General features: G+C 38.5%; 2 protein-coding genes across 3 annotated transcripts; both read left to right on the plus strand.

Annotated features, from left to right (window-relative positions):
- The first annotated feature begins 846 nt into the window (after positions 1-846).
- On the plus strand, positions 847-9,586 carry LOC117822714 (sialoadhesin-like). Of its 2 annotated transcripts, XM_034697588.1 has the most exons (10): positions 847-1,079; positions 2,385-2,445; positions 2,669-3,031; positions 4,685-4,975; positions 6,988-7,239; positions 8,214-8,474; positions 8,577-8,664; positions 8,907-8,999; positions 9,133-9,205; positions 9,287-9,586. In XM_034697588.1, the coding sequence occupies exons 2-10, from the start codon at positions 2,406-2,408 to the stop codon at positions 9,320-9,322; spliced, it is 1,497 nt and encodes a 498-aa protein (XP_034553479.1). In that variant the 5' UTR covers positions 847-1,079; positions 2,385-2,405; the 3' UTR covers positions 9,323-9,586. The 2 variants fall into 2 exon arrangements, with proteins under 2 accessions (XP_034553479.1, XP_034553480.1); XM_034697589.1 differs by lacking the exon at positions 6,988-7,239 and having other exon boundaries at positions 852-1,079.
- Positions 9,587-14,711: 5,125 nt separating this feature from the next.
- LOC117822717 (TBC1 domain family member 15-like) lies at positions 14,712-23,002 on the plus strand. The gene is made up of 10 exons (XM_034697593.1): positions 14,712-15,359; positions 17,529-17,714; positions 17,817-17,935; positions 19,646-19,749; positions 20,664-20,731; positions 20,868-21,014; positions 21,517-21,607; positions 21,731-21,879; positions 21,973-22,114; positions 22,217-23,002. The coding sequence occupies exons 1-10, from the start codon at positions 15,149-15,151 to the stop codon at positions 22,383-22,385; spliced, it is 1,386 nt and encodes a 461-aa protein (XP_034553484.1). The 5' UTR covers positions 14,712-15,148; the 3' UTR covers positions 22,386-23,002.
- The last annotated feature ends 331 nt before the right edge of the window (positions 23,003-23,333 follow it).

The raw sequence follows: 23,333 nt of genomic DNA on the forward strand, positions 1-23,333 counted from the left end.
TTAATTTACCATGTAGACCAAAAGGTGATATTCATCTCACATCCTGATGATGGTGGAGTTCTTGGCCTGCTTTCCTTCTCTATACTTCACTGTGCATGTTAAAGTCTTGTTACAGTCAGTGATTACAGGGTTAAAGGTCACTGTTGACACTGTCTCCCACTTCCATGTATTCAGCCTGTTCGATCGGTGGGTGACGATTCCTGGATGATTCCAGGAGAGCTTCGGAGGCATAAACGGGCAGGAGTGAGTCACCGAGCAAGAGGCTGTTATTTTATCCCTCACCTGCACAGACAGAGTGGGGGGCTGAGGGTCACCTGCAGAATGAAAATATTAAACTAGTATAACTCATTAACATTTCTCAAACACAATGGATAAAGTATTATTATCAGAAGGGTCAGGATGTTTGCTTTAAATATACTGCACTGACGTATGACGTCAATGGTCACTGCAATTTTGATGTAGGAGAAGCTTTTGTACTGCGGAATTTCAATCCTGAAGTAGAAGGGGCCAGTGTCTGTCCTTCTGACTCCAGCCAGCAGCATGGTGCAGTAACATGAACGCAGATCTCCCAAAAACATGGTCCGTTGTTTGTACTCCTTTGACAGTTTCCAGTGTTGGAGATTGGTTGAGATGATTGCATTCCTTTATTTCCAGAATGCTCTCCATCTGTTCAGGATCTCTTATGAGTGTGTGTGTGTGTGTGTGTGTGTGTGTGTGTGTGTGGGGGGGGGGGGGGGGGGGGGGGGGGGGGGTAAGTCTAGGTGCACTGGGAGGGCAAACTGTTGTGAGCTGCAGTGATGCTTTTAGAACCCTCTGCAAAGACTACTTCTCTCAAGCCTCAGCTGTAGGTGTGAACATGTAATGAGGAAGTGTGGGCTGGCAGGTCTACTCATTGTGAAAGGACAGTGAAGATGTTTCTGTGTCTTTTTTCAGTAGATGCGATCTCAAAGGTGTAAAACAAATACAGGACCATTTCTTAACGTGTTGATTTGAGAAGTAGACACCTCATCAAGTGTCTTCCTTAGTTTCATGCTTCAACGGGCAAATGAAGTCCTGTTTTCATCTCGATTCAGTGTAAGGTAGAGTAAATGCTTTGTATTTGCATCCTCAGTTACCAAAGTTTAAACTAAAAATGTTTTTTTTAACATGCCTTTTCATCTGTACTTGCTGATCTTAAAGTAGTTCATATTTTTGTAACATATCATATTCCTTGTGTTAATATATCTTAGCACATTGTTTAAAATAATTTGAACTCCTGCACAGAATGTTTTAACTTGCATGTTGGCTAAGCATGCCAATTTGTCAAATACATCCATCCACAGAGCTGATACTGTTTGTGTTTTAACTGTTGTGCAAAAATATGTCAACCTTCACCCTGTACATGTGAACTTGTTGGTGGTGGTGTTCTCAGAGGTATGGTCACTGCCCAAATGAAATTCAGCATGTGCAAAAATAAACTCAAATGTTTAAGCGAATGGAACCAAGACTTAATTTGTCATAATTGAATTGAACTGTCTTTATGAATTAAACCTTTTATGTTGGATGAATTGGTACGATAATTGAGCCATTTTATAGCTTTGTAGGAGAAGGTAACTCTATGAACAAACAAACTGACAGATATCCCATGAGCATTATACGAGTGCTTTTACTAAAGCCATGGGGCTATAATTACTGAAGGGGTTTAGGACCGATGTTTCTTTTTGAAGTGAGGTCATATGAGCCAGTTAAAGCATGTTTATTTAAGGATTAAGACTCACGTATTGAATCTTTTCTGGGGTTGGCGGTTTCATACCATCTCCTGCTGATATAGATAGTATATAGCCCTGTTATTGACCTGGGAAAATTCCTTTCTATATCCAATGGCAAATATTTCATTAAAGGGCCAATTACAAAGTTTTGTTGTCCTCTATATCAAATATGATGATATTTTCAAGGAGTTAGTGTTTCTCAAAGTCAGTAACATGCCTAAAATACATTTGGAGAAGTAATGTCTACCAAAATGAATCAAGTACCAACTACTAAAGAAGGAAATGAAAGCAGATGTGTGGCTGATAAAAGCAAGGTTCCGACCCAGAATACATCATTTAAAAAAGAAATCAAATATGAGAAAACTGCACTTTTTCTCTCTTATTCACAATTATTTGCAGCAGCAAAACTGCAAAATCCTATATTTATACATATTTAAAAAAAACAGCTGGGAAACAATAGTTTGAAGGAAAGAAAGACAATAGAGATGATTAATACCATAAACTTCCCTATCATACATGTGATGAGACAAATGTGTGTAGCAGAGGGGTTAAAAAGGGGAATGGAAACTAGATAAGTTAGGGAAATGACAGCAGCACAGCACAAGGTTGAAAAAATATCTGTGACTTTATTTGCAGATCGGACCCTGAAGGAGCAAGATGACTTTTTCTCTGTTGGTCCTGTTTCTTTGCTTTAAAGGTATGTTACATTTTAACACTAAACCCAGCTACAATATACAATATACAATTATGAACAACTCACAAAACATTCAATCAAACAGTCAGCTCTCTCTGTCTAATTATTGTGTTTTCTGCAAGGAAATGTCATTTTGTGCAAGACAATTATGTAAATAGAAGTATTTTACTTTATCCACCTCTGCTCTCTCTGTTTCATATTAATCACATTTTTCTTTTTCTTACAGTTCTTCAAACTGAAGCCTCCACTTGGACAGCTAAGGTCCCCTCCTCAGTCAAAGGTCTCATTGGATCCTGTGTGGTGATTCCCTGCACGTTTGACTATGCAAATCCGGGGAGGACACTCACTGGTTTCACTGGGATGTGGATGAATGAAGCACATGAGCTCATCTATCACTCAGTTCAGTCTAAAGTACTTCAGCGGTATCAAACTCGGACTGAGCTGCTTGGAGACGTCAGTCAGAAGAATTGTTCGCTGATGATTGATCCCCTTCAAGAAAACGACCGAGGGCCTTTTTATTTCAGAATTGAAATTGCTGACTACAGCAAGTATACTTACAGAGACAGCCCCGTCTCCATTGCAATGATCAGTAAGTAATAATTACAACTTTCAGCAAACATTTGTTACAGCACAGTCAAGTCTTGCATTTCTCAGAAGTGTCTTTTCAGTTGTCTCTTCAGTGTTTTCCTGCCTTTGTGAAGAACTTTTTACCAAATGCAGAACATTTACAAATCTGTTTTTATGCTTAAGTAGTCACAAAGATTTGGTGACTTTCCATGAATCAACATTTATTCATAAAGCACCAAGCATTCGCAAAGTTATTTCATGTGCAGCTTTATGAAGAGCAGGTTATGACTGCACTCTTTCTTAGCCTGTATTAACACAACCAACCATCTATCCACCCTGAGACGCACTAGGCAACAGTTGTAAGGCAGAAAAATCAAGTAGAATCAAACTTATTGGTGGACAGCTGTCTGCCTCAGATGGACTATAAAAGGGGAACAAAAGGTGAGCCAGAGCGAAACATTTCATTGGCTTATTTGTCTGCTGTAGATGTGATATTTCACCTGCACAAACAGCCAATAGTTCACTTTGCCGTCTAGTATTTGAAAGTTAAATTTGTAACTGTAGCCTCAAAGAAAATCATCAATGACAAAACTAAGTTAGTGTGGCCTGGTCATAAAATGACAGGAACGGACACAGAATACATTTTATGTGGGTCTTTATTCCCAGACTGGATTTAAAGAAAACATAATAACAGCTATAACAGAGGTCTTGGGCCTCTACAGTTTTGCTGAATAGAGTGGCAAACACTATCTGTGACTCTGCAGAGCCACAAAGATACTCATTCATCACAGTCATCTCAACCTTAAGTGCATAACTTACAGCATTTAAATCAGTGTATTTTGACTCTTGTCCTTAAATGTAATGAATGATGACTCACGCTCCCTGCGGTTCAGACTTTCCCTCAGCATGGCAGAAATATCACACTCAGCACATTCTCTCAATCTACAAAAATCATCAGCCTGGCCCTACAAACTTTAACATAACTTAATATAATGCGGCTGCAAACCCTTTTTGGATTACATTAATGTTTACAGGTATATTTCCTTCTATATGGAGAAAGCTAGACACCTTAGCGGTCTAAAGTCTTGCTGTCTTTTTGGTAACTTTCGCTCTCCTGTGTCTATAGTCTCGTGAGATCTCATGCTCTCGGAAGTCTAGCCCTCTGGTCTAGCCCTATGGTCTGTGGTCCCTCAGTAATGTGAAATGGCTCTCATAATACCTATGGCCATAGGTTAACATATCAGGCTATCAAACCACCATATAACAGCCTTTAGTTCACCCGGCTACATTAGTTAAAGCGGTCATTTAGGCTTCAGTTGTTGTTGACCACACGATTAACAGTTCCCTATTTGGGTTGCAGAAGCGGATCTCTCTTTCCTTTAAATATATTCTATCATAACAGTTTCTATTTTCAAGAAAAGGCAAACACCAGCCATTTCAAGAATTACAGTAAATCAAATCCTATGTATGCGGCGATTCACTAAGCGTTGAGTTTCAGATCTGATTGAAAACCTTTGAATCTGTGATAAAATATGGGAAGAACAGTTATATTGGAGATAGGTGTCTCTGTGGGACAAAATTAATTAACAATCAAAGCTATAACTGTCTAAGATTACTTTGAACAGCCTTGTATAAATACATGGGTTAGTGATCATGACTTGACTTGTTCTTACAGGTGAACCAGACCCAGTCATTTTCTCAGTGAAGCCTGAGGTACAGGAGGGTGAAACTGTGTCTGCGTCCTGCTCCGCGTCTTTCTCCTGTCCGGCCTCTCCTCCCGTCTTTAACTGGAGTCACTCTGGAGAGAAACATTTCCAACAGACGGAGCACACCGCTGGCCAGTGGAAGGCAACATCGACTCTGACCTTTCACCCTACCAGAGCTGATCATGAGAAGATTTTACAGTGCACTGTAAGATACAAGGGAGGGAAGCACCAGAATGCATCCAAGGTCCTCAGAGTTAAATGTAAGTGCACTTTATGTGATTATGAGTCTAATAATTATTATGAATAAATATATCTTTTCTTTGTGTTGGCACAAAGTGCTTTCCATAAAGGATTAAAAAAGCATTTGGAAAACATGTGAGAGTTGTTAAACATTTTAGGGCAAGGCAGGGGTGTTTCCAAGGGATGGCCAGGGGGGGCTGTGGACCCCAATAAAATCTGATTGGCTCTCCCTTGGCTGCCCTGAAATTCTAAATAATGATTGGGTGTTTGTTTTGTCAGAGGCAGTTCTATGCTGAAACAGGCTGCCTTTGAGCCTTTTGTTTATTCCTTAAAGATCCAAGCTAAGAAGTTTGAAATGTTAAAGTTTTAAAGTTAAAACAAGGAAAATAACATTTTCAAGATACCTTAATGTTAGTAGTTGAAGTGTCAAAAGCAGGGTGAAAGTGCTTTTCATCATGTGTGCAAACATACTTAATACCCCCTCTGCAGAAATGAGTGCCCCATTTGGCCACCCCATTCAAAAAAAGTCTGGCTCAGCCCCTGGGGCAAGGGTCAATAAATATTAAATTTAAAAGCAACTAAACTCAGCCAAGAAAAAAACTGGATGGGTTGGGATTTGATGTCAGGGTGCAAGTCTGTCTTTTTTTTTTTTTTTTTACCTTGTTTTGCATGATGTGTAACATGTTTCTCCAACACATACATTCAAATATAGGAGCTTCCAGAGTTAAATTCAGGTTGGGAAGCTGTTAGGGGGGTTACAGTCATCATGTGTTCATGCACTGGAAAAAGAGCATCACAGCGTCTGCTACAGTCTTTTATTTTAGATGAGCTGTTTGTATGAAGGACAGAAAATCCCGCTTCGCACTTCCCACTGAAAAACAGTTTGGCAAGACACTAAATATTGCCCTCTTTGACATTTCCTTTAACTGTTGTGCCTCATGTAGGTTGTTGTGGTTGACAGAAGTCTTCTCTCACCAGAGTTATTTTTAAAAGGAAAGCACAAAAGGCAAAACAGGAAATTAGACAGGATGTTTGAGTGGTTAACAGCATCTAGAACTACAGTTTTATGAGCCGAACTGAATCAAGACTTACGTGATTTATAGTCTGTCTTCACCTCATAGCCCTTTAACAGCCGTATCAACTCACTTTCTGTTCTTCACTTTTTCCTTCTTACCATGTTAGTGGCATGTCTATAGAGACGTGTATGTCTGTCATAACCCACTTTTGTAAAAGTTGATTTATTTTCACAAATACAGGATAATTCCCCATAACAAGGCAACAAATCTACATGATCCTCTAGTACCCAGGGTTCATACCATGGTTCTTAAATGTCTCAGCATTGAAGTGATTTCAGATATCCATGCCCCCTACAGGATTCATTGTGATTCCTTTATTTACCCTTTTACATCTCTGTCAGCACTGCCATCTATCTACATTCCAACTCCCACATAAATGGGATGTTGTGTAAAATGTTAATAAAAACAGATATAGATGGTATGGAATAATTTAAACCCTATATCTGACTGAAAATGCAACAAAGACAGCATGTCATATGTTGGTCTGCTAAATAGAAAATGTAAATAGAAAAATCTTCTGTATAAGAAATGTTTGCAACAGAGAACTAGTGATAGAGAAGAGAAAGATAAGTTGTATAAAAAACAACTGATTACCATTACAGAGTACAGAAAAGGGATTATTATAAAATATTGGAGAATAAAACTAATATACAAATGACTTGCAAAGTAACAAATCATAATATTCCGAATATATAAACATCTGAACATCCAGGTTATTTTATAAGCAGGGCTTTGAATAAAGCGGAAAAATTAAATATATTATAGATGAGTCCACTGACTACTTAGTGGATGTTGGCACAGCTATGACAAGAACGGTTCTTGTTCTTGGATCTTGTTTCTTGTATGCACTGCCATCAGCTCAGGTTTCACATGACTTTTTACTAACTGTTCCCAAAATATACACACGCATGTTTTTCAGTATGACTACCTCAATATCCATGCATGTCTCCATGTAGATGCTCCAGTGATTGTGAAAGTTGAGTACAAGTCAGATGTGAAAGAGGGGGGAGCTGTGCAGCTGAAATGCTCAAGTGATGCTAACCCACCAGCCAGCAGCTATGAGTGGTATAATGAAACTGGTGCTCAGCTGTACCGAGGGAATGTCTTCACACTGCAAAATGTCTCCAGACACACAGGAGATCTGTACTGTACTGCCATTAACGCAATGGGACAACGCAAATCAAGCCCTGTGCAGCTCAATGTGTTACGTAAGTCAACTACAACCACAGAAATGTCAAAATGAAGGAGAGAAATATTATTTAAATATTAGGTATTGGCAGTTTTTTATCTCACTTGTTACATTTGTACTCGTTTGAGAAAACTGTCTGTATTAGTTTTAAAATTAAATTGCTAACTTTCAAGGCTTTACCAAGCAGCAACCTCCGGTCTTATAATATGACGCCAACGCAGAAGTGTAATAAACTGCAGTTCATCGAGCGTCTGCTTGAGGCTGGTTGCAGAAACACCTTAAAACACATACACACCCATTCAAAAAAGCAAAAATAAACATGTTTACAGCCTGGTTTAAAAATAGTTTGGGTCTGAATAGTTAATTTCTCTATCAGCACACACTGTGCATGGGGACATTTTTATATACTATGTGTAATTAAGGGCATGTCTGACTGACAGGCGAGCACCCTGTAGCTGCAGTAAAGAGGCTAAAGAGCCTGCCCCAACTCTACGACTTTGCGTCATACTAGATTGACCCAAGTCAAGGTGAATCTGCATTTCAATATGGCAACCGCCAACAGTAGACTTCAAAACTCAGAACTCGATGGCTGACATCCCGGAGACTATGTCCGTTTATTATACAGTCTACAGGCTTTACATGCCCTCTTAGATCAGCTGATGAGGGGTGTCTTGTTGAACCCAGAGGAACAGGGCTTTAGCAGTTGGGGCACCTACACTGTAAAGTGACCTACCGGCTTAATGCAGTTTGTTTAATCAGTAACTCTGTTTGAATCTTCTCTGAACTTGATCAAGAAACAATCATCTCTGTGTTAGTTTTTATTCCGTTTCTCTTTTTGATATATATCATTTTCATAATTATTCGTCATATTTAAGCTGTTTTTTAAGCTCTTTGTAACTTTTTTAAAGAGCTATTTATATGAACCCTGTATTACTATTATAATGACAAAATAAAAGTATGGCTAACTCATAGAGTCGTGTTTTTTGCTTCCAGATGCCCCAGAGATTAAGACTGGGTCCTCCTGCTCCTCAGAGGCAGACAAGGTAAAGTGTGTGTGCATTGCAGAGTCCAGGCCTCCCAGCATGGTCCATTTTGTGCTCTCTGACAGAGTCCCGCCAAAAGCAAAGGTAGAGAAACACGGCCCGGTTACCATCGGGACTCTACAGGCAGAGTTTGGATCATCTGAGTTTGTCCACTGTCTGGCAAACAACACGCAGGGCACCGCCAACCTCACGCTGTATTTCCCTGTTAACAGTAAGCACATTTAATGGAAGTCTGAAGAGTGTAACATGTATGTAAAGACTGAACAACTGAGACTGACATGATTTGAGTTAATCCGGTTTTCTTTTTGGACAGGTAAGATGCAGAATATGTATATTTACATAGCCATTGGGACAGGTGTGACTTTGGTGATAGTTTTAATCGCAGTGGGAGTTAAAAAATGGTAAGTTGGCAAAGAATATGAAGTACATTGTATATTTTAAGTTACTCTTTTCAGCTACAGAACTCAAGAATCAACAAAACATTTCAAAATTATTTACACTTTTTTAACATTGTGTGTTTATCGATATGCAGTGGAAATGTGTCTTATGAAAGTACAAGCACATTAGCCTGCAGTTTGGTTTAAGTTTCAGTGGTTGTGTGATGTTTTTTAAGGTCCTTAATTGAGAAACATTACTCTGCCAGCAGGGGGAGACCTAAGGATGTGGCAAGAACTCATTTGAGCACCATGAAGGTTGAGAAAGATGTGGAGCCCCCTCAGTACGCTGCAGCTAAAAGGTTTCAATTATTATTCACCTTAAACAAGAAACTGAAGCTACTCTCCCTCTGGTTGTGTTGTTATGTTGAACATTTGGTTTAAGGATATAAAATGATAAAACCTTAATCTATGTCTTCTCTGTTCTGTCCTCAGAAAAGTAAATAACTATGATGATGTAGATTCCCAAGAGGTTTATGCCAATGATCCCGTATATGGCAACATGGAGGTATGTAAAGTTTTTTTTTTTTATCTTTATGATTTCCAGACTTGAAAGATTATCTTTAATTCATTGTGGTGTCTATTATAGACTGACCTGGATGATGCAATATACGCCAACATGTAACAGGAACAAAAAGAAGAGTTCACTGGATGGTACTGCATAATGCAAAATGTGTTTCCTGACTTATGTGGGTAAAGAAAGTTGTACAGGCTATTGATTGACCACTTTCTGTTTAGATTATGTAAACATTGCTATCATCAGTCTCCTGTGATGCACTTCTCTGAGAAAACAGTCGCTTATGTCTAAAATCACTATTTTATTCTATTTTATGCACTTGTGTTTTCAATTGCTGTCTCTCTTGTTGTGACTGTTTGTTTATCACCATTAAACTATAAGTATTCTGTATTTTATATCTCATCATTTTCACACAATATATTTCACTCAGTATCAACACATATCACACCAGTCACACTGAAGTCCACCTCTGCAGTTTCCTGTTAAGAGAAGATTATTCTCTCCAAGAGACCATTACTGTGAAAGTTCTATTTCCTGTTGGACTACATATGAAGCAAGGTCAAAAGGGCACATCACAGCACGTAGGTCTTGAACATATACTGTATGTGCGCTTGAGGCGTAACTTTGGTGCTGTTTCATTTATTTAATAGTTTTAAGAAAGCTACTGTTTTTGTAAGGTATGACAGCAGCACTGACAGTCCACACATCCTGACAAAAGGTTTTAACTTTGTGCAGTGTCTTTGGATGTCATATATATTTTACAGCCCTGCCCTTTGAAACTGAAAGTGTTGCCAAATATTTACAAAGCATTCAACTCATACTGTGAGTTGGTATTTAAAAAGCTACAACAATAGCCAGGGAGGCAAATATTTCTTGCAGGATGTGGTTACTTTTTCATGGCTTGTCCTCAACATGGAACTCTAGATGGATGAAAAACACAATCCACACTTGAAAACAGTCTGAAAGACGAAAGACGACTGTCTCAGATCTGATGATAAAACAGTGTCAGAAATGCAGGACACTGATACAACCGAGGTCTGGTTAGATTTACAGGAGTGAGTGCATGATCAGTAAAATGTACTCATTAAATCATTTTAAAAAGCACAGCTTATTCAGTCATATAAATGTGTGGCACTTTCAGATTTTCTTTTTGTGGTTGAGTTTAAAAATAAGTCTTATTCTGTGTGTGGTATTATCCTGGATAGAACATTTAGTTATTTATGTGAATACGAAATGTTTTTCACCTGAACAAAGGCAGAAACGAGTCAGCTCATAAACAGCTTGACTTACTTCCTCTTTATTTACCGCAGGCTTTAACACCCCTGTTTCTGCTGAGCTTAGTTTCAAGCATCAGTCACAGAGCAGTGAAAAAAGGACCAGGACTGTGTATTAGTTAGGACAGACAATAACAATCATTTTGAACCATTTTTTACTTTGTGTCTTCAAATTTTGACTAAACAAGAAATAATTCATAATCTCCCAATAAGAAGAAAAAGTCACCCAGTGACTTCCTTCTCCCTGGGACTTTTGAACACTTCACACGATCACATGAATCACTTCAACAGAAAATAGAACTCCAGCAATAGAGGTCATTTTACACATACCTTTTAAAACTGATGTGCTAACACTTGATACAATTTCCTGTTACATTAAGTGGGCAACACAGAGCCAACACTGTCAGGTTTGAGCCTCAGTAGCCATTCTACAGCAACACATTAAAAACAACCAGAGGATACTATTATATTAAAAGAAAAGGTCTTAAATGAACATTTTTTAGAGTTGAGTTTTATTAATAGGTTTCACATTGTCACATTGAGTTTTTATGGAAACAGATACATGTAAGCAAGGCAGACAAACTTAATTTCCTTTCTGCTCATCCTTTTGTTTTTATATTTTTGGTCCCCAGTATCTGCTCAGTGTAGAATCCACATTAAACTAATGAAGAGGTGATGGTGATGTCAAATAAATCTTTGTTGCAGTGAACTTAAAGTGCATTTCTGTAATGAGTCATTAACTGTTGAAACACTTTCAGGTTCTGTCCTGCTAAATACAGCAAACACTCCAAATGTCCAATAACTCTAACATCCAGGAAGATTTTGCAGAGTAAAACCAACATACAGACTTGAAAGCATCTTTTTTTTCGAATATATCTGACAACAGTACACATCTACAGATGTGTAAACTGGAAGTGCAAGTGTAAGGTGCAAAAACATATTAATAGTTAACACTGGAGTCCAGCAATTTGAGTCTGCCAAATCAAGAACGGTGTCCTGGCAGCTCTAGACCTAGAAGTTTTCTGCTAAAGACTCGTCTATTTAATTATTCTGCCACTGTTGTTGACAGAGTCGATATTAGAAGTCAAGCTTTTTCTTAATTTGGATTATTTGGTGAGGAAGAAGTGACATTGATGAGTGGGGTGATGCTCCAAAAGTTCTACATTTTTTTAGTGAGAGTGCAGGGACAATAAAAACAGTGAACCAGGATGTTTCTTTGCTGAGGACACTGAGAGCGGAAAATTCTGGTTTGGTTTACTTTTGTACAAACAATTGGCGCTGCTAGTGCGAAAACAGCTGTCAGTGGACACCCTTATCCACACTGCAGAAGACTAAATGCAAGAGCAAGACAACTAGACACTAAACAACACTGCCTAAATTGCTGTGTAGTCTTACTATGTCTCTATGACTGTTTAGTTTGTTGTGCAACCATTAGTGGTTCTTTTTGTTTTTACTTTACAACAATAAATACAAATAGTTGCAGCATGCAGCAGTTCCTATGAATCCCTGGATTCAGAAGGACCTGTTTAAAATCCATCCATAAACTAATAAACTAACTATGCTGTTCTGTTTCTTGATTCAAAAGCATAAGCTTTTACTTTCATAGAGCTGATTTGGTAACAAGGTTAAAATGGGAATTCTGCTCCAATAAATGCTGATGCTGTGAGCTAATGAACTGATAGTGTCTCTATAACACAAGTAAGCAAAATGCGGTCATGAATGACAGCAGGCATTTAAATGGACTGTATTTACAGAGCACTTTCTTAAGTCTTCTAACAAGTCAAACCTGACCATTTAGTCTGTAATAAAAATATGATGTTAAATCATAACACTTTACCTCATCGGTCAACAATCTCCAATCATCCCCCATCAAACATACCATGGCACATGGCTGCACAAAGGCATGGAGACTTGAACTAATACATAGATGAAGTTCAAGTCAAAATGCATTTTCCTTCTTTCATGAGTAATCTATATTTCCATAAATGTTGTTGGTGTGATCCATGTGATCCAGAGGGCCCTGCAGAGAGACATTGTTTTTTTTTAATAAGCTTGCATGATGACGCACATAGCTATACAGCATGTCCACTTAAAGTGACATATGGTACTAATACTTTGGTTCAGCACTAGAAAAAGTGAACTCAAACACAAATGTCTTCAAAGAACCCTGCTTTAGAAGTAAAATCAGCTCTGCAAAGAGAAATTTAGAAAAAACTTGCATTGTGTTGCATTTGCTGTTCGTGAGCATCACATGTCATCTATGAAATGTTTTATTACTATCTTCTAATGACATTAGAATCAAATCATGAAGTTCATGACATTGTAAATCCTACCCGTGTGTTGAGGTAGACCAGATCATCAACCTCGTTCCGTTCAGGAAGGTTGTCAATTGTTTTGCAAGATACTTCACTGTAGAGACAAAACAGAACAGTTTAGAGTCCAGTACAGTGAGAAAGAGGGAAGAGATGTGTCATCATGTCGGCAAAGTTGTAAAGGTTTATCATCAAGGCTTCAGTCTTCCTCTGACTCACACTCAACTTAACTATCTAAATCCAAAAACAACTCTTAAAACCTTGTTTCAGGTGGTGGAAAATAATGTCCATATTATCATTTGATTATAATAGCAAAACTTTTGGCGTTGTTTGATGATGCTCTGCTAAAATTAGCATAATATCCAGATTCCTCCCTTGTAAAAGACTGCTTCCTGTTTTAAAAAGAAAGAGTAATGGTTATAAGAAAGTATTTATACATCAAACCCAGGTTTTTATATATGCTATTGTCATTTTAGCAAATTAATTTATCCATTTGAATATAGTTGTAAATAAATCACCACCAATATTGTGGAATGATCTGCCCAAGGAAATTAGGTTGGCTGATTCTGTACTCTCATTAAAGTCGTTTCTTAAAGGCCCTGTGAGGAGCTTTTAACTGGCTGAGAAACAGACTGAAACTGACACTGATGCCTCTTTATGACCCTCAAATGCAAACAAGACCATCTACAACAACATTGATACCTTCTCTGTTGTCATTTTTAATGCCTGACACTGCTCTGAGGGGGTAGGTGTCAGAACAGATGATTGACATCTCGCTTTAGAAACACCCTTTTTTGGCTGTTTTCATTGCAAATAATCACATTGTGCGATAAATTTAAACCTTAAAAGACAACAGGATGAGGTTATTGTCTGAAGACACTTATTTTGCATGGACAGGACAAGAGATAAGAGGTATCACTTTGTCCACAAGGGGGCGCCAAAATCGATACAAGCTAAAAGTTCCTCACAGCAGCTTTAACTAGCTAAATACTGCAAGGTACAATGCTCATGGTGGATTAAGATGGGGTAAGACTGAGTCTTATCCTGTCTTGGTGTTGGGTCTCTGTTCATAATATAAAATAGAGTGTGGTCTAGACCTGCTATGTTTGTAAAAGCATCTTGAGATAACGTTTGTTGTGATTTCACACGATACAAATAAAGACTGATTGATCGATTGATTGATTGATTAAAACCTACTTTTATGAAAGAGCCTTTCTTGATTTTATTTGATCCGAAGGGTTGTGCACAGAGTCTTGTTTTATTTCTTATTTGTATGTTTTCTTTTAATGGTGGCCTAATGGTAATGCACTAACTGGATGATCCCTTTAAAAGGTTGATTTTGTACTTGTTCTTTTGGTGCATTGTGAAGTACTTCGTAAAGCAGATTTTGAAAAAATCATACTATCATACCTTCCATCCATCCATTATCTTGACCGCTTATCCCATTAGGGGTCACGGGGGGCTGGAGCCTATCCCAGCTGACTTTGGGCGGAAGGCAGGGTACACCCTGGACAGGTCGCCAACCCATCACAGGGCTAACATAGAGAGACAGACAACCATTCACGCACACACTCACACCTACGGGCAATTTAGAGTGACCAATTAACCTGGTGAGCATGTTTTTGGACTGAGGGAGGAAGCCGGAGAACCCGGTGAGAACCCACGCATGCACGGGGAGAACATGCAAACTCCACACAGAAAGGCACCTGCCCAGCCGGGGATTCAAACCAAGAACCTTCTAGCTGTGAGGCACCAGTGCTACCCACTGCACCACCGTGCAGCCCACTATCATACCTTTGTTTTTTAAATATTTGATTTGGAGCCCAATGTCTACAGGCAAAAATAAACCAAATATGTTTAAAGTGACCAATTATAAAACCACAGTGGCATGCAAAAGTAGCTCAATAAAGCCCCCTCATCAGGTTAAAGACTGAATTGCAATTTTGTGTGCGTCAAATTAAACCACTAGGTGGAGCGAGACATTCTCTCAAATCCATTGGGGAACTTTAACACTGAAATCCAGACTCCACCTGGAATGTGGGCCATACTCGGATCTGAGGGTGCAGTCATATGACTCCCAGATGGCCGAGTGAGAGTCAACAGGGCCAGAAATGCTTCCCTGAAACTTCTGTAACATAGTTTTTGCTCCTGAACGATTTGACTGTGTTGGAAGAAATCGACCCTGGCTGGTTTGCGCTCCAGCGCGCACGGTGGAGATGGGAAGCGACGCGTTGTTTAGGGAGCAGTAGTCTGCAGGAGGATGACAGTTTGTTGTTGCCTGTTGAGGCTCTGTGGGTGCAGCTCTACTTCAACTGTGGGAGGTGTGATCGCGTACACTGTGGGCTCAGATGGAAGAACCTAGAAATTGGAGCACACTGCAGACAGCAGGAGTTAGGACGTGCTCAGCGGACATTCAGCAGTCACATGTCCGTCTCCGGAGACAAGTAGCAGCGGTGATCTCTCCTGTTCTGTCCGACGTACGACTCACCTTACCTGGAGTCATGGACGCCGAGGGGAGGGTGGACGAGTCGAGGCTAAGGCTTCATATTTTCAAAAACGGTACATCTGTCTTTCTTTCAATAACAGATAATGTATTAGTGATCGGTTGAGAGGCATTAGGGGTAGTGACCTGAAGCTAATGACTTTGTTTACAAGTTCAGGTGATTTTCCCAAATATGGAAGTATTAAAGCTTGCCTTTGCATAACATCATTGTGAAACTCTTAACATGCATCTGTGTATTGTTCACTTTTATTGTAAGGCTGTACAAACCCATGTTTCTGAGGTCACAACAGGCAATTCAGAGATCTTAAATAATCCCATAATTCCCATTTAGAAATGTAATCCAGTGAAATTCGCGTTTGAAAGGTTGGCATTTCAGTGTTAATGCAGTATGGTATGACACAGAGGTCCTATGTTTCTACACACTGAAAACTTTCATTATGAGGCCTTTAATTGTTTTGAACAAAAATATTTGAAGATTGGCCTTTTCTATTTATTCTTATTTGTTTAAGAAGACTGAAGAGTTCATTTGCAAAACAGACAACCCCGTTTTTATACATTTTCAAAAAACATATTTATTTTCAATATATATGTTTTAATAAAGTTACATTTTTTAAGATAGCTCTAATTAGTAATGTCATTTTTACTTAGTCAAAGCCATCCAACTTCAGCTGATTGATAATACCTAAAGCTACTATTAGAAAGAACATGTTTTTTTTTCAACATTTGGAGTATTTTTTTAAAGTGAGTTATCTGTCTTTGAAATTAAACTCATGTTTTTATTTTGTTTCTGCATTTAGGAGTTTTATCATTTTTGATTAAAGAGTTAAACTTTTATTTTTAAACTTTACATGTGGCTCAAGTGTCTTAAAAGATAAAACCATGCCTGTACATGCATTACTCTTTTTTCAGTGAATAATTAACAAATAAGTAACTCAATGATCAAGCGTGTCTATGTGCCTGGAAGTGTGACCTGGTGACAAAAAGTGAGTCAAGTGATGCTCTGCTGCAGGACGTGACCTGCAGTCAAACCATTCTCTCAAACATTTCGTTTCATAGCTGACCCCCTCAGGCAAAGAACTCCAGTGTGACTTCCAAGATAAAACAACAGATACTATTTAGAGAGCTGGTAAGATTCCTAAGAAGCTGAATAAAGTCACATGAGATTCAATAGTCAGAGAAAATAAATATTCAGTGAAGTGTGCTAAGAAATGAGATCACCTCTGACTTAATGTTTAATGCTGACTTAGTCTGTAAACACAGTCCTCACAAGATCTCACAACTGGGCCTTGTACTAACTTACCATTACGATTGTTTTTCCTTCATCAAGCTTAAAACTTATAAAGTTTAAGCAATAAAGATCTACATAGGAAGTTTCTCTGGGGTAAAACATCTCCCTACATTCCATACATTCATCCATGAGCAGTGATGTAGAAAATCACTTGCATTTCTGATGCCCTTTTACCTCCTCCATTCTGTCTCACAAACATCGGACCGTTATTAAAGAGCCTGCAGAGCAAATCATTACACAAGACATCTCAAATCCTTGTGTCAAATCCCTGGGGAAGCAGAGTAAAGGTCACCAAATTTTGTCCAAGCTTTGTTTCCCTAGGATATTCTTCTCAGCTGCAAAGCTGTGTTTTTTTACTTTCTGTGACATAGTCAGAGTTTGTGTGGTTCCTGTAGAGATAGCTTTGACTGAACTATGATAGCCGAGATAACATATTCGTCTGAAAACATTGGGGCGGCAGATTCATTGACTGTTATCTGTTAACAAAGCGTTTGTATCGATTCAGAGATCATCAAAAGCTATGGAAAAATATGACTAACCATGTATTCATGTTTTTTTTTATTCATTATGAATTTATTAAGGATCTATCAACATGTGTTGCCATGAAAAACATTCAACACTAATGGAAAGCAGGGACTTTTAAAACATATGTTAAGGAGTTATCGGGTTGATCATTAAAAAACAAGCTGAGAGAACCACGGAGGAGCAGTTAGGATGAGATTATTAAGAGCAGCGGTACATGTTTTAAAACATCTCTTCTTTTCTTTTTCGTCTCATTACTGTGGTTTTGTGTTTATCCTTCTGTTTGAATTATTATGTTGTGTTCACTTGCCTAAAATTGCTGAATACTAAATTTGCTGCCAGACTGCCCAAGTTTTTAACATGCAGTGTTTGTAATTATTGAAAAGTCCTGATTGAAAGAAATGATCATGTATAGGTGGTGTGTCCCCCTCTGAGCGTGGCCTTGTGTGGCGTTTCCTGTTTGGGATGTACCCATGCAGCTCAACAGCGTTGGAGCGCTCTCTGCAGCAGGAGCAGCTGGTTGTTCGTTACAGCGTCATGAAAAGAAAGTGGCAGCAGTTCCTTCCTTCAGCTGTGCAGATTCATCTCAACGGCACCGATGGTAAAAGCCCAAACATTCAAAATATTCCTCTTTCTCTTTTGTACTGTCTTACGTACTCCCTTTTAAAACGTCCATAACCACACAAGCTTTTGTCCTTTAAAGCGGAGTTGGTGGCAGCAGTCAGATATTTTGAGCAGAGGCAGGCTCGGGCCCAACAACAGACCCAGGACCAATCTGAGGAGGTCTGGGAAAGACTGGCTTTCTTGGAGCTTCAGGCACAGGTTAGAGAAATTTAATATTTGTTGTTCTACTTTCAATCTGTATACAACCCCAGATCCAAAAAAGTTTGGACACTGAATTAAATGTTTTTAAAACAGATGATGGTTTGAAGATCATTTAAACTCTTGAGTGAACTGAAAATAGTGCAAACTGAAAAGTGATACTTTTATGAAAAATATATGTTCACTTAAAAATAGATTCCATTGACATATTGTAAAACAATGGGTCCAGTACAAGAAACACTGAAAAAGTTGTATAGTGTTAAAAAATCACATGGAGGAACATCTCCCAAATAATGAGTTTAATTATCAACAGGTTAGCAACAGGACTAGGTATTAAAAGGGAATTCTAGAGAGGCTGAATCTTTTAGAAGAAACAATGGGAAGAGGTTCCCCACTCTGTGAGAGACTGCATGGTCAAATAGTTCACAATTTAAGAATAATGTTCTCCAGTGTAAAATTGTAAAGGGAGCTCATCATTCACAGTACATGATGTCATCAAAAGATTCAGAGAATCTGGAGAAATTTCTGTACAAAAGGAACAAGGCCCTCTGCTTGTTATCAGCGCACAGTTCAAAAGCCAACATCCATGATGGTACAGGGATGCATAAGTGCCTGTGGCATGGGTAGCTTACACTTTTAATGCAGAACAATATGAACAGGTTTTGGAGCAACATATCATGCTGCTAACTATACAATGCCTTCTTCAGTGAAGATCCTGCAAATTTCAGTAAGAAGATGACAAACCACATTCTGCACATATTACAACAGCATGGCTCTGTAGTAGTAGAGTCCATGTGCTACACTAGCCTGCCTGCAGTCCTGACTTGTCACCCATTGAAAATATTTGGCTCATCATGAAATAAAAGTGACGACAAAGGAGACACCAAACTATTGAGCAGCTGAAATCCTATATCAGTCAAGAATGGGACAACTTTTACATTTCCAAACTCCAGAAACTGGTGTCCTCGGTTCCTAAATGTTTACAGAATGTTGTTAAAAATAGAGATGATGCAACACTTTGTTAAACATGCCCCTGTCCCAACTGTTTTGAAATGTGTTGCTGGTATCAAACTTTAATTAGCATATATGTTTCATTAAAAAATGACATTTTTCAGTTTCAACCTGTGATGTGTTTTCTTGTTTCATGTTCAATTAAATGGAGAGTTTAAATCATTTGCAAACCATCAAATTTGGTTTTATTAACATTTTACACAACTGTCACAACTTTTTTTGGAATTGGGGTTGTATTTCAGTTTTGTGTTTTCTATTTTATAAACTCCTGTTTGTTTACACATTTCTGTAAATTCCATCACTTTTGGCTGTGTTTGGTAAAAGTGAATGGATTTTCTGTTGAAGGATAAGGTGTGCAGTGTGTTTAGGGAAATTACAGCAGGATCTAGTTTTGTTACTTTGTTATTTGCATATATTCACATTTGACCTATTTGTACCAAGTGTTAAGCACTTCTGTCAGGGGACTATGTGCTCTTAAAAACAGTTGCTAAACTCAGACAAGTGAAACTTGACATGCCATCTTAACAGAACCATGCTCATCCATAAACTACTCACATCCAAGGCAGTGTTGGTAACATTTCTTGTGCAAAAACAAGATATAAGTAAAAATGCATCTAACTCTCCTTACCACCATAGAAGTGAAACCAAAAACCATATTAGTGAAATATGTTTGTCTTTTCATTTCCTTGTTGACACTAGATACTGTTTGAGCGTGTCACATTTGACCAGGAGGAGCTGCGGGAAGCCATACGAATCATTGACAAGGATGTGCCGAGAACCAACAGAGACCTGAGCTATTATCAGTGAGTGACTGGAAGCCATTGTTGTGGGCTTACACGTCAGACATGAGTCAGTCAACATGTGTGAATTATCAGATAGTGTGTGGTATTTGATTGTTTATCCTCATGTAGTTTTTGGCAGTAAAAACTAGACATTTACTCTAAAGCAGCTAAACGGGATCATTCATTGCATTTGACCCAGAGGGAGAAACAAGAGCAAAGACTAAAGAAAGTCAGTTTACTTACTCGATTTAACCCTGAATCAACTCTTCAGGCCACATCAAGCCTTCATGTTTACAATAAGTAAAAACCCATGCCATGTTATTGCTTAAAGCTACCTTCAAGTCAAAGATAAAGTCTGTTTTTGAAGATTCTAAAATTAAATTGTAAGCATTCACTGGCTCTCAGTATTGGGAATTTCAAGACTAAGCCAAGTGAGCTGGGTTGCTCAAACAAAAAGCATAAATTTAGAGTTTGTGTTTTGTATTTACCTTAAAACTGATGACCAGACCCAGCTTGATTTGGACGTACATTTATCTTAGATTATATCTGCTGATAAGGGCTTCAATACCTCTCTGACATACTTCAAAATACAAGCATATCGTTACTGAAACAACTAATACTGAAACATTACTTAGAAATCGAAAACTAAAAGCTGGTGAACTAAACATAATGTCTCAAATACCACAGCTGAAAGTGTTATTTTTTAACTAACATAGGGTTTATACATGAATTCAAATGCATAGAAAACAACACTCAATTTCGTTGTAACATGCCATTTTAATACCAGGGAGCCACCACTACTACATCATATGTTTTGTTGATTGTTCCCAAAACTGTTGAGGTGTGTTTTAAGTTCTAGGATGCCCTCCTTTAAAGAGTCCATAAAATCAGCTCCTGTAGTTTTCTAATTACTCTGCTTCATTATGTGTGTGCAGGGGGGAAGGTTTGGCTAATCTGCTGGTGTTGAGAGATATCCTCATCACTTACGCTGCTTTTCACCCAGGTACTGTTAACAAACAACAGTGAGACTATTGTGATTCATTGATGGGGCTTGATCAGCCAGCATCAGGGGCTGTCTGTGATGGGAGGGACACTAAATGTGTTTGTTTGTGCATTACTTATCTTGAATATTGATCCAGAGGTCAGTTATGCTCAAGGAATGAACGACCTGTGCAGCCGCTTTCTGGAGGTTCTTGATTCAGAGGTCGACACTTTCTGGAGTTTCTCCTGCTACATGGAGAAGTTTTCCAAGGACTTTAGGGCTGATGGACTTCACAGGAAAATAGGTGAGATCAGCAAATAGAAATGAAACTTCATGTGGATGCTACTTAATGGGGAGACGTAAATGCTGGGAAGTTGAATATGCACATAAATGTACTGTATGAAGAAAAATTGAGACCTCTGCTGGTAAAGCAAAGGTACTGAATGCTTTGTACATGCAATCCAGTAGATTGACAATAACATCATACAGTACGTTGAATTTTGAGGCTTCTTTTAAATGGTGGATTCGGCTGATAAGTTTATTCACAACCGTGAGATGTAAAAACAAAAGTCAAAGTTTTTAATATTTCAAAATCAAGCTTTGGGAAAATTGGGGAAAATATGTCAACACTTATGTAATAGAAAAATACAAAAACACTGGGCCAAAACCAAGCAATTAAAGAATACATAAACAAGAAAACATAGACCGATCCTGGACATTAATAACTTCCGAGTATAATTCATCCAGAATGAAAGCTTATTACAGTAGTATCATTCATTTACATAATTGAATTTACTGTCTTTCAGAGCTGGAAGCAGCGCTGTTAAAGGAACTGGATCCTCAGCTTTATGCTCATTTAGTCACAGACAGTATGGAGAGCTTCACCTTCTGCCACAGGTACTTCTGCTGGTCATAACTTTCTGTATATTTATGCTCTGTGCCCATTTTTTGGTCTCTGTGTTTTTATTCCAGATGTACATTTTATTTGAGTCTGTATGCGTGTGTTGCGTCTCCTCTAAGGTGGCTGTTGCTGGGTTTCCAAAGGGAGTTTGAGCACAGTGACGCTTTGCGCTTGTTCGAGATCCTGAGTTGTGACCACCTGGAGCTTATCTCCCAACAAGTAGACCGAGCCCGTTATCAGGAGAGGCTGGCACGAAAGTACAGCACAGGTGAAAGCCAGAATGCAAGTTAGTAGACTTAACGTTATGTAGAAACACGTAAAATCTACGAAGTATTACATTTTGATGTTGTAATTTTCACAGAGGAGAATTCAGAGTCAAAGCTCCAGACTATCAACACGGACTTCACTTTTGAGCTCTTCATCTGTGCAGCCATCCTATTAGAGAACAGAGACGCCCTGCTGCGGTGCAGAGATGATGTACAACTCATCCAGTTTACAAGCAGGTGTGTCTGTATGCTAAAGCATGACAGTCATTACAAACAAAGGGATCCTGTGTCGGTCAGTCTGTATGAATGTCTCAGTAAAGCTTTGATTTTTTTGTGCAGCCTTCAGGGAACATTGGACCTGAACAGCACACTGAAGAAAGCAGAGCACCATCTGTACAACTACTGCAAGCGCTGTGCTTGGGACTATATGAATGGGCACTGCAGAGCACACAAGAGCAAAGAAGAGGACTTTCTTTGTCAGCTGCGGAGTTTACTTGTTTTAAAGTGATAGCTACTATTTAAATAGCTGAGGTCAAAGACTGTTATGATACTGTAACTTCCAACAGGGGTCAAACAATCCCAATTTGTCATTTTAGTGGAATATTTTTTATCTTAGTTTTTATTTCTGAGGGAAACACTCTAATGTAGTGATTGTTGCTGACCGGAGGTGTGATCAGTTTCTGCTGGTCATTTCAAATGTACAGTATTTATTGTATGAAAGCTGACAAACACCAACTGTGAAACATTTTGGTTGCTTTGCTGAACTCTATGAATTTGAATGCAAAGCTTGAAATCTGAGCAGGTCAGAGTCAGCACTTTTTTTTACAAGTTATGCTGAGTTTAAGTTCTGTTAAAAAAGACTAATACTCCATGGAAGTATGTGAACACAGATCTGGTTTCACAACAGGTGGTGTGTGTGATGAAATGCAGTTGTATATTATGCCATATGGCCTGTGTGTCAGATAGGAAACACGAATAGATGTCCGGTTCTTGGGCTTTGGCAGAGGGACCATGTACCAAGGGGAAGGAAAACTTAATGCACAACTGTGTCTTACATAGAGAAGGAAATATTTACAATAGTTGTTCTGAAGATTGTACCTCAATAAAACTCATGAAGACTGTTGACTATGTGGTGAAAGTAATATCTATGTTTTTATTTTTTATATTCCTTAGACAATGAAATCAAGGTTGGTCAAATATCTGACAAACCCCTGCCTGCAGGTAAGATCAACTGGGGTAAATACAGATAACACTGAGTCTAACATTTGAAGCTGCAAAATTAAAAAGTTTCCCTTGAGAACAGCCACTTTAAAAATACATAAAAGTGCATAACTGCGTCCGAGTACAATTATTTATCACCTCAAAAGGTAAATGTATTCATTCATACAGAAAACAAACTACAAAGTGAGTATCAGTGTGAATGAACTGCTCTCCGTCCTGAGCTAGTCACAGAACT

This window comes from Notolabrus celidotus, chromosome 12 (genome assembly GCF_009762535.1).
Source record: "Notolabrus celidotus isolate fNotCel1 chromosome 12, fNotCel1.pri, whole genome shotgun sequence".
Taxonomy (NCBI): Eukaryota; Metazoa; Chordata; class Actinopteri; order Labriformes; family Labridae; genus Notolabrus; species Notolabrus celidotus.